Source organism: Parasteatoda tepidariorum, chromosome 5 (genome assembly GCF_982258835.1).
Source record: "Parasteatoda tepidariorum strain Cologne lab strain chromosome 5, Ptep-v5.0, whole genome shotgun sequence".
NCBI classification, from domain to species: domain Eukaryota; kingdom Metazoa; phylum Arthropoda; class Arachnida; order Araneae; family Theridiidae; genus Parasteatoda; species Parasteatoda tepidariorum.
In genome coordinates this window covers 97,770,738-97,786,320 of record NC_141759.1, presented here as the reverse complement: position 1 = coordinate 97,786,320, position 15,583 = coordinate 97,770,738, and the positions used below count along the sequence as shown (strand labels likewise).

The 15,583-nt window shown below is 29.2% G+C and overlaps 1 protein-coding gene across 1 annotated transcript in view; it reads left to right on the top strand.

Annotated features, from left to right (window-relative positions):
* Myo95E (Myosin 95E) overlaps positions 1 to 14,866 on the top strand; it is a 64,578-nt gene extending 49,712 nt beyond the window's left edge. The window contains exons 20-25 of the mRNA XM_043044185.3: positions 6,610 to 6,741; positions 8,383 to 8,489; positions 9,333 to 9,468; positions 10,617 to 10,769; positions 12,694 to 12,821; positions 14,105 to 14,866. Of these exons, the coding sequence (XP_042900119.3) occupies positions 6,610 to 6,741; positions 8,383 to 8,489; positions 9,333 to 9,468; positions 10,617 to 10,769; positions 12,694 to 12,821; positions 14,105 to 14,228 (780 nt within the window). The 3' untranslated portion in view covers positions 14,229 to 14,866. The remainder of the gene's footprint in view (positions 1 to 6,609; positions 6,742 to 8,382; positions 8,490 to 9,332; positions 9,469 to 10,616; positions 10,770 to 12,693; positions 12,822 to 14,104) is intronic.
* Positions 14,867 to 15,583: the final 717 nt, after the last annotated feature.

Below are 15,583 nucleotides of genomic sequence, written 5' to 3'. Positions count from 1 at the left end.
ATACCTATGTTGTTGTTGTTGTTAATTTACGTCGCACTAGAGCTGCACAATGGGCTATTGGCGACGGTCTGGGAAACATCCCGGTGGATGATCCGAAGACATGCCATCACAATTTTGATCCTCTGCGGAGGGGATGGCAACCCCGCTTCGGTAGTCCGACGACCTGCGCGCGAAGTCGAGCACTTTACGGTAGCACAGTTTAACGAGGACCAATACCGCACACCCTCGGTCCCTACGCAGACTGATCCAAGTGGTCACCCACCCGCACACTGACCGTAGCCAGTGATGCTTGACTTCGGTGATCTGCTGCGAACCGTGTCTTAACGATCAGTCCACTGCGGGACAAAAAAAAAATACCTATGAAGGGCTTTGTTGCATAAATGTAGGTCAGAAGATTGGCCAACACTGGAAAGCAATTTCGTATGCATTATGCTTTTGTTTATTTGATCAGCTCTCATTGAGTTTATTAGTAGTTTTAATCATAGAATTTATAAATTTGGTCATTTATAAGAACAGACGGACAAATGGAAAATCTCATCGAACTTATTTCCACAAAAATTAGCCGTAAAATCAAATTAATTTTAGGTAATAAACTGAATAAATTTCTTTTTTATAAATCTCTTTTTATTTCTATTTTTTTAACCCACATTTGAGTTACATGAAAAGGGAAAACACGAAAATCTCCTAAGGTTATCCCGATGCGAAGACTTAATCCGTCTATCACTGATGATATTTTTAGTCAGCTCTGAGGTAGACCGTACCGGCAGGCGATTTTTCAATTCAGTGGTGTTTAACGACCCGCTCTTCTGCTTGCAATGTTCCACAAAAATTACTAAAAAAAAGAAGCGATTGCGTCGCTAAAAAACGCTGGATTGTAAATTAACTGCCGGAAGCAAATTTGTTTCAATAAACCATCTTTAGGATTCGAATATGGATCACCTGATTGGGAGGGGAGTGCCTTATCCATTGAACTGACCAACAACAACCAAGGGGCAAATCTGCAAAAAAGTGAACGAGTCGTTAAAGAGCGCTAGATTGCAAATTAGCAACCGGAAGCAAATTCTCATCAATCAGCCATCATTGGAATTCAAAACTGGACCGCCTGCTTGGGAAGGGAGTACTTTATTCTCTGAGCCACAGTGAGTTAGATTATAAATTGGAACTAGTCTGTATTATTGTTTTTAATAAATCATGTGTTTGTGAGTGTTTGCCCATTAGAAATGTGCAAATGGAATGTGTGGAAAATGTGTGTCAGTTAACTGGCTTCAAAGTGCAATGTGGTGTTGTTTTTACTGTCTTGACAAAAGTTTTCCGTGGAACTTGAAGAGAGCGGAAGTTCTTCCTTGGATCGAAGTGGACCAACCACACTTTGGGCCTTCTACGTCGTCTGGGGCGCCTACCTAGGCTGGAAGGTGAGAACATCCAAACCCCGTTACACACCCTTTTTTTATTTCACTATCCCTACCCACCAGAATTCTAATTTGATTTCATTTTAATATAATATTCTGGATTCATTTTTATTTCCACACACTTCGGAGAGCTGGCAAAATTAATTCCTCAACACGAAACCTTGCATCTGCAATTTTACCGCAAGTAAAATCTTGTAACTGCTACTGAAATAAAATCTAAAAATGAACTAAATAACATAATTCAAACATAACCTGAAAATTTAACTTGATTGTTAAATCAAGACTTATATCTAAAAATTTAACTTGATTGTTAAATCAGGACTTATATCTAAAAATTTAACTTGATTGTTAAATCAGGACTTATATATGAAAATTTAACTTGATTGTTAAATCGAGACTTATGTCTAAAAATTTAACTTGATTGTTAAATCAAGACTTATGTCTAAAAATTTAACTTGATTGTTAAATCAGGATTTATATCTAAAAATTTAAATTAAAGTAAAATATTTTATTCCCTTCAAGATCATAGCCTTATTAAGAAGTCTAATTGAAGGTACGATCTTTCAAAACTACATTTTACGAATTTTTATTTGCATGAGTTTGGACGTAGCGCTCCACCATGCGGCCCACAGAACATGCTTAGGTTTGGTTAATTAGAAATTCCGGATATATCGGGTATTCCTTAAAATGATCAACAATTTTAAGAATTATATTTTTGAAAAAAAGCGGAAAGCTATAAAAATGAACAATTTGTTGCCTTCTATTGAGGAAACAAGAAAGTTCATGTTTACCAATTTCAAAAATTAGTTACGAAGTTCATTATTAGATAATACCAATAACTGAGAAAACTAAAAATTATAAGACAACGTTTTCTCTTGCTTATCAGACTGTTCTGAAATACCTGCACTTGTATATTTTCACTTTGACCTTGATTGCACCATATTGTTGCTGCATATTTTGGTTCTTAAAGAGTTTTTCTCACTGAGCAGCGACATCTGCTGATTAAATTTGTAAATAATTGTTAAATTGTTGATTTGAAAACGTAGTTTCCAAGGCAAGAAACTTGCAAGCTGTGCATTTCTATATCCTTAATTATTATCTTATTATCATTATTTCATTTTTTGAATTTTAGACATCGGGTTTTCATAGATTAATGTATATTCATACAAAAACTTTATTTGGCTCACTAATTCTAGTAATCATAAAAAATTGTGATACAAAATTGTGTTTGACTCATAGCAATTGTCCACCCTGTACGTAAATAAATAACACAAAATACTTCAAATCATCAAGAAATAATAGTAAAATAAATTTAAAAAAAAAACAGTTACATTGACATTTATCTTGTCAAGAAAGCATTGTAAGAATTTAATTGCAATCGTATGACTGATAGTAAAAACATGAAATTAAAGAATGCGCCCAGTAAACAAATCAAAATAACTTTTAATTGCAAAACAAAAGTTTGTTTTGAAACTTCTTTCAGTCGTTGATAAAACCATTTGCTTTACATTAATTTAAAATTGTCAGTCAATTTCTTTAAAAATGACCTTATTTTTTTTTTCAATTGTACATTTCTTTTTCCAAAACATTGTTTAAGATAATAGAATTCCTCTCTAGCAGTAAGATTTTATACGCTTGTTATATTTTTCAGTTTTAAATTAAAAGCATATTAGCAGTTACTATAATCAAATACCAGCTCAATATAATATAACTTTACAGACTGTTTTTTTATACCTAAACATTTTTTGTTCTAAAATAACTGTTAATTACTTATTGTTAAATAATTATTTTCTTTCATAATTTTAACAATTGATTTATTACTATTCTTTATCATTTTCAAATGAAATTCTAACCACATTCCAGCCTACGTAGTGCATTGATTAACATTTGCATGCTACTTTGTACTGTAGTTCCATACTTTACATTGCTCCTTCGTTTGTAGTAGTAGGCAAATGTAATACTGTTATTTTTATATATTTAAAATAATTTAGAAGTAAGTTTTTTTAATGATTTTCTATTGTATTTTTCATTAAAATTATAACATATATGTTTGCATACGTTTGCATGTCCTAAGTAGCAAAAAATATCATTATCATATTAAATCTTGAAAGAAGTCAGTCCTAGTTTAAAAAGAATTCATACCAGTATTCTATGAAGTATAATACCACATATTTATAAGGAATAACATATGATTTAACTTACCAATAAAGATTAATAGATGAAAAATATATTAAAATATAATGAAATGAATTTAATAGAAATAGTAACAAAATTCCAGAAATGAAATAATACCGCATATTTTTATAAAAAATCTATATATATATATTTCTCTTACACGGCGATAAAAAAAAGCCTCATTACAACTCCCCGAATGGCAACGCTAGAAAATCAACCAATGATTGCAGCTAAAAATGTCACATGCCAAATTTAGCTTAGGTGGCTCAACTTATAGCGCTTCTAAAAACGGAAACTGAAATAACCAGAGTGTAAAATAGTATGTGCTTATGCGCATCGTATTTTTTGTTAAATAATTTATTTATTATATATCAGTTTATAGATGGTAGCGAGAAGAGTTTCTAGGTTGCTATGGTGACTAATTAGAATGTAAATTGTTTTTTTTGAGTGAGAGTGAGATTTGTTTTTTGGAACTGCGATGCTGTAATTTCATTGTTTAGTTAATAAATCTTCCTTTTATATTAAACGTGATAGTAGTTTCCTTAATTATTTGATTCGAAGTCCTTGGAGTTTTATTTCAGGTCAGTTTATTTTGTATTTTTTGACAAGAGTAATTTGTATTTTTTGACAATTTTTTGACATTCTCACCAAATGAGATTTCCGAAATTCAATGTTTTGTTTATGCAGGTTTTTCCATTGCAATTCACTTATTTCAATTTTTAATAGACTTAATTATAGCCAAACTTTTAACTTTTTTAAAGAGATATCAGTTTTCGAAATTTTATCTTAAGATTTTATACTATAGCACATTTCTAATAGGTTTAACAAATTACATGTCATTTATTTGAATTCAAATTTATTTTAATGACTTAGTATTTACTAAAAAGATGTAATTTTTCTTTAAGAAAAAGTTGTTATATGGATTTGAATGATTGTTTTGAATTCTTAGAATTTTGTGCATTTGCAATGTACCTAAGATAGTAGCGAGCGAAGCGAGCTTGGTTTGCGAAGCAAACCTTATAAGATTGCGTAGCAATTTTTGGGGGTTGGCGAGCGTTAGCGAGCAGGGGGCACAGCCCACTAGTAATATATAATTTAACTCACCAATAAAGATTAATTGGTAAAAAAATATATTAAAATAAAATGAAATAAATTAAACAGAACTAGTATCAAAATTCCAGAAATGAAATGTGCAAATCTAAATTGGATACCATCATAAATCTCGAAATATAATGTTAATATGCTTAGTTTAGAAATTGCATATCTCAGATGTACTAAATGAGAGATAAGGTGCATATCATAATTATATCTCTAAACGCAACGTTAAATTTATATTGCGTTTACATTATATATCTAAAGGGATATCATGTTAACATATCCTAAGCATCACAAATTCTGAAATAAAGTATAACAAGCGTAGAAAGTATAATACAGCAAATTTTAAAAAAAAGTATTATAACAAACTAAGGAAGAATAATATCACACTTCTTAAATTAAAATATAAAAATAAAACTTGAGGAATTATATCAATTTCGATAGAATAATATCCCAAAAGGCAAATATTATGTAAGGAAAAGAAAGAACAATATAAAAAAACTGAAATATTGAATTGCAACTAACTTAAGAAAAATTTGTAAAACAGATATTGAAACATGTGAATATTAGTCAATAACAAATTAAAGGTGCTATGTTATCCATATTATATTTAGAGGATACTGACTTTAGTAAGTTTCTTTTTTTTTTCTCTAACTTTTTACAATGGAACATAAGTCTACTATCCGTTAAATTTGCCGTCGCTCGGTAAATTTGCCGTCGCTATGTATATATGTATGTATGTATATATATGTATGTATGTATGTATATATGTATGTATATATATGTATGTATATATATGTATGTATGTATATATGTATGTATATATATGTATGTATATATATGTATGTATATATATGTATGTATATATATGTATGTATATATATGTATATATATGTATGTATATATATGTATGTATATATATGTATGTATATGTATATATATGTATATATATATATATATATATATATATATATATATATATATATATATATATATATATATATATATATATATATATATATATATATATATATATATATATGTGTGTGTGTGTGTGTGTGTGTGTGTGTGTGTGTGTGTGTGTGTGTGTACTCAAATATATATGTATGAATTATCCACATCATGGATAACTTATACATATATTTCAGAATAGTTCACCCACCATGTCATTTTAACTAAGACAATAAGAATTAATTTTACAAAAATTACAAAATTACTAGCAAATTTCGAAACGATAAGTTCTGCCTCGTAATGACTGCTAAATTTTTCTAAAACAAATATCCAAGGAGGTGTTAACTTACAGATGTAGTCTCACATCGTAATTATAATGTACAGTAATACAATTAAGGTACAATAAGCATAGTTACAGCGATGTTTTTATGAATACATTCAAAATTACAATTATTAAACAACCATAAAACATATCTCAAAAACCATATAACTTGTGATATAATGACAATAGCACAATCTATGAAAATATTCAAAATTACAATAAATATTAATCAATCATAAAGCGTAATTGTGATATAATAACTTTGGCACGATCTAAGGATACATTTAAAATTACAATAAGTATTAAACAACCTTAAACCATATCTCGAAACCATATAAATTGTGATATAATAACGGTTGCACCATCTATGAATTCATTCAAAATTGCAATAAGTATTAAACAACCATGAAACATAATTGTGATACAATAACAATTGCACCATCTATGAATACATTCAAAGTTACAATAAGTATTAAATAACCATAAAACATGTTTCGAAACCATATACATTGTGATATATTAACAATATCTTAAGATATCCATAAAGATATAAAATGACTGGTTTCGTGCCATATCGTAATTATAGTGCTACAAGGACATGATGTATGCATGTGTACAATGTATTACTCTTTATTTTGTGTGTTAATTTTTGTACAGAGACGACGATACCTGCTGTGGCTAGCTAGGCACCTGCCTTCAGAATCACCTTTGTGCCGAGAATGGCCACCTTCTCCCCGCTGTTTGCAGGAAACAAGTTACTATCTCAGAAAATTGTACCATAAGTGGAGAGTATGTGTTCTCAGTATTTTATTTTCTCATTTCTGAAGTAAGAAAATACATTGTAAAAGTTGCTCAAATGAAAAATGGACACGCAATATAGTGCATAATAGATTAACGATATTTGTGCCACTCTTTAAAATTATAAATCAAGGTAGGAGGAGTACACAGTAGATTGCGCATAGCTTATTAATTAATAAGCATGAGAGCATTTAAATTGAATGTAAAGTCGTTCCGAGGTAGAGAACAATGCAAAGAACGTTTTTTTTTTTTTTGCGTGTGTGTGTGGCAGTGAGCAGACATGATGCGAAAATACTTCGTCAGAAGTGTTTATGGTGAACATAGACTAGGGGCAAAGGTTGTAAGACATTAAGAACGAATGAAGTAAAAATTATTGTGCAGTTTGTCCAATGCGCAAAGCATTAAAGAACCAGAATAACTTTTGATCTAAGAATCGAGTTTTCATATACTGATATTAAATCTTAATGGTTGGAAGCCCTAACCATAAATAGGATAATTAGTTGGGATGATATGGTAAGTTTCGAAAATAGAAGCAAAAGCGCAATTTCTCTGAATAAACATACCCTTTTAAGACGGACTCAGATTCTTATCCCTTAAAATTTGGGGATAAATGCAATCTGGAATATATGGTCAAAATAATTGCAGGAGTGCGGTCTGAAATCCCAGTTCTTAAAGGTAATTTCACTTGAGTTTTTTGCAATACCCCATTAACTTTTTAAGTGATTATAGGAGTTTAAACACACAATTATAAAATTAGTTTATCTGAAGACGATTCCACATTTGAGGATTATTCTATTTTATCATTATTTGCTGTATTTAATTATTTTATTAAATTATAATCGAAAAAAATTAGAATTATATGGCATACAAATTTCTATAAAATTTCAGAGATGTATAATTTCAAAAGATAAAATTCAAAATTTGAACGAAATTGGCCGAACAGTCCTCAAGAAATCAAATTTTAAATATATGGTCCACTTTTTTCCAGATTGCCAATACCCTTCATATCTAAAACCCTTGAAAAAAAGTATGCTGATTCAGAGAAAATACGTTTCTGTCTCGGATTTCGTAACTTAAAATTATCCCTAAATCTATTGAAATCGAATCTTGAAGAGTAAAAATATATCATTAGATCAAATGTTATTCAAGAGATTCAATTTTTTTTCTTTATTCACATTACATCAATATCGGATGGGCCAAGACTCATAGCAAACCCCGTAATCCCAATAAATGTATTATCGTTGCCGATCAATTGCTGTTGATGAATGTATTGCTGCTGTCGGTCTATTGCTATTGTTGTAGATGGACCTATTACTTCTATAGGTAATCAAAAATGTACGACACTCTGTCTGACATAAGTAAAATAATGGTACGACTGTTCACGGCCACAAAAAATTCTAAATACTTTGACTGGTTTTGTCCTGGACGCATCCTTCTTAGTTCAACTTTATATTCACTTCAAATGTTCCCATGTGAACTAGTCAATCTGTGAAACGCAGTTAACGAAGCTCTCTCCTAACCTTCCTTTATAAATCTGTATGGCGATATAATTCTGACTCAGTCCAACGTGTCCAATATTCATTTGTATTAACCTTAAATTACTTTTCTTTACTTATTTGTTTATTTTGGCAGTGTAACAAGTATCGATTACGTTTTGATCAAACAGCCAGGAATAGAATGCGTGAAAAAGTAACTGCCAGTTTAATCTTCAAAGACAGAAAAACTTCCTATCCCAAAAGGTAAAAATTATTTAAGTGTATATCCGTAATTAATTGTATTTCCATGTTTAATTATTCTCCATGATAAAACGTATTTCCATGCATTTATAAAATTTGAATAGTTTGAAGTAAGGCTAAAAAAAGGATATCGTTAGTATTTATCTCTTTGTACACTAATAATAGCTATAATTTATAAACTCGATTACTTATTTTCAAGAATTAAACTGTTAATACCAATAAATTAATGAAATTATGGGCCTTATTTTATCAGAGCACCCCCCGAGTTCAACTACAGTCAATGATATGACGCTGACAAGTAGACATAAAATTTATTGCTTTTATTTTTGTCATAAATATTTTCAAATATTTCATACATATTTTAAATAAAAAATCTCGCTGGGGAATAAGTTTTTTGTTGAATTCATAAAAATACTTATAATTTGTACCTATCTCTTTGTACACGAAGAATAGCTGTAATTTTTAAACTCGAGTTCTTATTTTCAAGAAATAATAAGAAGGTCAGAATTTCAAGTAAACTCTTAACATCTTAAAGGCAAAATGAGCAAACTAGTGGTTTAAATCCCGTATATTTTTGTTTTTATTACCAGAATTATTGCTTTTTTTTACCAGAAATTTACCTGTACTGTAGTATCCCAACTTTTTAATTTTCAGATTTTTCTGGTTAAAAAGATGTTCTATTGTAATTTCCAAACAGGAATATTACCACACACTACGTTAATTTCCCAACGATTTGTTTCTCTGTGTAGACCTTGAATTTTGTGTCAAAATACATTTCTACCGAAGAGTACTGTAGTACTCTTTCATAGGTATGTGTTTAAAAGAGATATTATTCTGTAATTTCAGTGTCTCCCATCCATTTCGAGGTGATTATGTCCGGTTACGTCATAATGTGAAATGGAAGAAGATAGCCCAAGAAACAGGTGACCAGTACGTGGTTTTCGCGGACATCATCAACAAAATCGCTCGCGCGAGCGGAAAGGTAAAAAATCATTTCATTTAAAGTGTGCTTAAATAATTTAATTCGTATGACAATAATTCGATCAATAATTTTCCGCTTGACAATAGTTCGTCATCAAATGCCAATTTATTGCACTTCATAATGTGCAGTGCCCAAATAAAAACCGAATAACTTTTGATCTAATGATCGGACCTTTACGTTCTAGGACCTAATCTTAATGATTCGAGTGGGTGACCTCAAATATGTTAATAAATTAGTGCAGTTGATATTTTAAATTGCGAAATCAGACACGAAAACTTACCTTCTCTGAATAAACATGTATCTTTTTCGACAGAACTGATTTTTCTACCCCCAAAATTTAGAGGTTACCACGATATCTGGGAAATATGGTTAGAATTGTTTAGTCAGGATATCGGTCCCAAGTTAAAACACTTTAATAATAATTTTATTTTTTACGTTTTCTGCTATATATTGACAACTTTGTCAGCGAATGGAAAAAGTTTTGCTTACAATTATTAAATTAGTTTATCCAAAGATTAGTCGAAAAAAATTATAATAGTCGAAATAGAGGATAATAAATATAATAGATAATAATAGTAAAAAAGATTAATTGTAAGGTAATTTTTACATAGCTTTAAAAAAATTTAATTTTAAATAAGTCTAATAGACAGATAAGGAAAAACTACTAGATTGTCGGAATTACATCTGTGCTAAAATATAAAATCATAATTCAAAAATTCATATTCAAAAATTTATCAATAATTGATTTTGTAAATTAAAAATATTTCAATGATGATTAACTGTCTCTTTTTGATCTAAATAAACTACAAGTGAGTGCAAATTTGAAAAATAATTTTTTGAGCGAGAGGTGTTTGTAAGAATTTACCTTTAGCGCAGAAAAAATACCGGTGTTTCCTACTGTATTTCCTAACCATAAATTATAAAAATACTAAACGTAACATTTTTCACTTATTTTGAACAAAATTAATGCAAAATAATATTTAAAAAAACGTGACAAATATATTTCCTGAAACTTTTTTCATCAAAGGGCGTATGGATCACTCAAGTCGTTTAAGACCAGGGTTTCAAGAAAATCCTACATTAATTCTTGTTTCTAATTTTGTAAGATTAAGCTACTTTTGAATTTTATTCTTTCTTTTCTTTTTCAGTGCCTCCAAACCTTGTTTGTTGTGAGCACGAGCGCTATGTTGGTGATGGACCAGCGGACGCTTCAAATCAAGTATCGTATTCCAGCGTCTGATATATTCCGGATATCGCTGAGTCCTTTCATGGACGATCTTGCCGTCTTCCATATCCGATCTGTAATTATATGTTACTTTTAGATCTTACTTCTAAAATATTCTCAGTATATTTGTTAGTTTCCTAAAAACGACGCCGTATATTTTTTGATAAATTTTCATCTAAACAAAGTATGCTGATATATGATATAGTACTTTTGCTATTTTTCTCTATTTATTTTCTAATACTATACACATAAAGAATTAATTAAAGTGTAGGGAAATTACATTGTTTCAGCCACAAAATTATGATCTTGTTGGTATTTGTTTTTCCACTATAACTATCTAACCTAAAAATCCGCCTGGCATATTCCGGATATGGCTTTGTTCTTTTATGGACAATCTTCCCGCTTTCCTTTTCCGATCTGTAATTATAAGTCTATTAGATGTTACTTTTATATATTACTAAGTTATTCAAAATATGTTTCTTGGTTTCCTGTAAAAAGTGATTAATATTTTAAATAAATTTTCATTTAAATAAGACACGTTGATAGTGATATAGTGCTTTTGTAAATTTTTCTCTATTCATTTTCTAATACTATATACATAGAGAATTAATTAAAATGCAGGGATTTATTGTTTGAACCACAAAATCTTGTCTATATTTTTTTTAAACTAATGGATGTAATCTAATGATATCCGTAGTTAATAATATTGCAATGGTATATTTTGATTTGTATTTCATTTATTGTTACAATCTCTTATTGAAGCGATGTTCGGCATTATGACACATTATAATAATGTTCGTTATGAGTTAGTAATTAGTTATTAATGATGTGTTAGTAATGAGTTAGTAATGAGTTAGTAATTAGTAATGTAAGTTAGTAGTTAGTAATGATGAAGTGGTCTTACTAAAAGAGGAGCATATATTGTTTCTTATTTAGGTAGGGTGTTCTGAAATGGCCTCCTTTAACTTCCATTTTTAAAATGCTTTTTAAAAAATACACTTTGAAAAAAGGGTGTAATTTAGGAGTTACAAATTAAAAGAGAAAAACAAAGAAGCGATTTCGAAATCTTACGAATCATTACTGAGGTAAGCAGAGTGTAAATCCAAGCCATTGATTACATTATGAAACTTCGAGATTTTTCTCATAAGCAACTTACTTTTTCTCCCAGCAATTATAATGGCTTTGGGGTTTTCTGACCTTCCTTCTTCACTTGTGATTTGTCAGATATTATATATACAATTATTTTTCTCCGGTTAACTATTAATTTGTGAGCTCTTATGTCTATATTTTTTACTTTTATATCTGAAGAGAAATCAAAAAATATGTATTAAGTAAAGAGACAGGAGAATACTCATAGTGATAATAAATTACTTTTTTTTAATTATTAGAAAGTAGTGTGCACTGTAAAAAAAAATTTCGAATCAAATTGCGTTGAAGAAAAATCCACGATTTGGGTACCAGTACTTCTTTTTGTGAAATCCATTTTTATCGTAAAACTTTACGGAAAAAGTCTGATATATTGTAATTTTTACAATAATATCTACTGTACAATCACAGAATCACTGTAGTTACATTACACGAATATTACGGTAAAAATTAATTTTACAGTGAAATAAGTTTTACGGATGCTGCACTTAGGATACCAGTACTTTTTGGCCTTAATTTGATCCGGAATTTTTTACAGTGTTAAAAGACATGACTGTCAGAATTCATATTGGTTTATTATAAGGAAAGCTTATTTAAATTACTTTTCTAGTAAAGTGCTTACTTAGTTTTTCTAGAATGTTGTTGTGATGCATACCTCAATAGTTTTAATGTTTTTGTTATCCTTTTAATTCTGGTATTTACTACTTTGTATATTTATAAGATGAATTATCTTGATTCATTGGAAAATTGAAATTCTTATTTTTGTTTAGTTAAAATTATAGTTATTCTGAAAGAAAAAAAATCACATTAAAAAGGGAATAAAAATAATTTATCGCTTTCGTTCTTCTTTACAGTCGGAAGCTACACGAAAAAAGGGCGATTTCCTGTTTGAAACGGGTCACGTGATAGAAATAGTGACCAAACTATTTCTTGTCATCCAGAATGCCACTGGGAAACCACCAGAAATAAATGTCGCCACAGAGTAAGTATTATTTATCCTTTATTAAACGATGCCATGATTCCTCCTTTAACATGGTTTTTCGAATCTCTTTCACCAAGAAAAATCTTTATTAAATGGTGTTACACTTGCATATACGCTAACATTCTAAACTGTTTATGCTATCTTACCATAAAATAATATTGACCTCTTCATATTGACGTTTTGCTCAATTTTCAGAATAAACGTAGAAGGAACTGACTAATGAAAGATACGATTTAACAGTCATTAGCAACTATTGCTCACATCATTTATAAAAATAGCATATTATTTGCAACAACAAAAAAACATTTCATGCGACTACAGTACTTTCAGTACTTTCGAAAAACAGGCTTAAGAAAGCTTTACTAAAAGTGGTTATCAATTATTAAAAGCGCTTAGAACTGTAAATACATGATAACCATTAAGTACAATTTAATTCTTCAAAAACTTAATGAGTCCTAAGAAGAATAGTATAAAATAAAATGATTTTAAAACGTTGAAAAATAAAAGTTTTCCATGATGCAGATGAAAAATTGGTGGTTTATTTGGATTTACTATTGTTAGTCGAATAACACCAACTTTTCATCTGCTTTCGTTAAAAAATTTATAAGAAATTCACACAATGCTTTTTAAGAGAAATTTCATATGAAATGCTTGGAATATTTGGACTATATAAATTCCGTTTTTATAAATTATGCGCAAACTTTTATTCATTATTTTTCGTGCAAACCCATAGAAAAGTTGCTGTTTTTTAAAATTCTTAAAAATGTTTTTTATATAATTTGATCCTCAATACTAATAAAAGGAAACATAAAAACAACTACTTTAATTAGTATTGCAGTCCTACCTATAGATAAAAAAAACTGAAACAAAATGCCCATCTACAAACTTACTAGTTATAGCAAAACAAGCGCAAAAAATGAGCAACTATCTCTTTACATTACTTTTCATTTTATTCCACACCATTTAGTTTTAATAATTACGCGGTGTTTATCACTTGCAATGGCAAGTTTCATACATTTTTAAACTTAAAACATTTTTTTAAAAAATATAGTCAGTTCCAAAGGTGTAATTCAAGACATAAAAAGCATACATTGTTCTCAGAAAATCTTTGAGCAATGACGTTTGGCCCGAAATTTACTTTTTATCGAAAATTTTGTCCGTAAACAAAGTCATATTAAAGTAATATAGTCATATTTTGTGTTTTTTTAAGTACATCTTACTTAGAAATCATAATCCTCAATTACTCGGTTCCTATGTGATGCCGTTTTCTTTTTTTTCCCCAGATTCGAAGCCAACTTTGGCAAAGAGAACGTTGTCTTAGCATTTAAATGTTCCGGTCTACCAGAAGTGCAACCTGGACAGGTCAAGATCTACAGACGAGGTAACCGAATGGAGGTAGTATTATGAGAAGAAATCCTGGTATAGTTCTACTAATATAACAGATGAAACCAACCAATGTTCCATAAATGTGGGCAGTGTTTCGAATATCGGAACGTGAAGTTAGCCTCTTCAAAGGAAAACATCCCATCGCTATTGGAATAAACCAATTTCTGTCTGGTTCAATATTTCCATCTGTTTTTATTGCAACCAAGCAGTTAAACGTCTTCTACATGAGTGAACCAGCGGTTTGCAAATCAAAATGTACATCGCTTGGAGAGAGCGCCCTCCTGTGGAGGAATAGGGAATTACATAGAAAACAAAATGGTGGATCTCAAGACCTTCGGGTTTGAAATTAGCAATTTTTAGGGAAAAAAATAAATATGATAAATAACTATAGAGATTGAATTTTGGTGCTCTGAAATTTAAAGTTAGTATAATGACGAATAAAAAAAGTTTAATACATATTGTACATAAAAAATTTGAGATATTTAAAATGACAACTAGCGATTTATTGAAAATGACTGTTGCATGTTATCAATAAAAAAGCATATATACGTTGTAAATCACTATGGTATTTTGTTACAGGCAGTATTGTTCTACAACAGACATCCCACGAATACAGTAAAATTATAAATACATATTAAAACATTTTTAGTCAAAAAAAATTTATTTTCACTGTTTTAAATGCCTATTTTATGGGAATCTATATTTATCAAAGTACACACATAAGTAAAACGATTATGACTTAATTTAATGTCTTTATTATTGTTATTTTGTTTTATAAACTATAGTTATTGTTTTTCTTTACGTGAGATCTTGTTATTAATCCGTGAATAAAAGTTTTAATATTAAGCTAATCACGAACAAATATTAAATAAATTAATTAGGAAAAATAACATTAATAAATGATTAATTAAAAATAATAATTAATTGATATCGTAAACATTCTTTATGCAGCAAAGTTTAAGATCTTACCATTAATTCCGGAATAAAAATTTTCCTATTAAGTTATCACAAATGAACATTTTGATAAATTAATTAAGAAAAATAAAATTAATAAAGCAATAATTAAAAGTAACAATTAATTGTTAACGTAAACAGTTTTTCCACAAAACTTATAGTTTTTTTTTAATTTAAATATCTCTAAGTCAATAGGCGTGACAAATATAAATGCTAAAATTTAAATTTATCCAATCAAAATCAATGTGCATTAATACTCTCTTTTTTTAATAATATGAATAATTGCTATAACATATTATGAACAAAGAAATGTAATAGTTCTTACTCTTTATAATTATGATAACTTTAAACATTTTTAGACATTTTTAAGAGAAATTGAATGTGTTTTAAAATTAATTTAGAGACAAAACATTAAAAGTGAA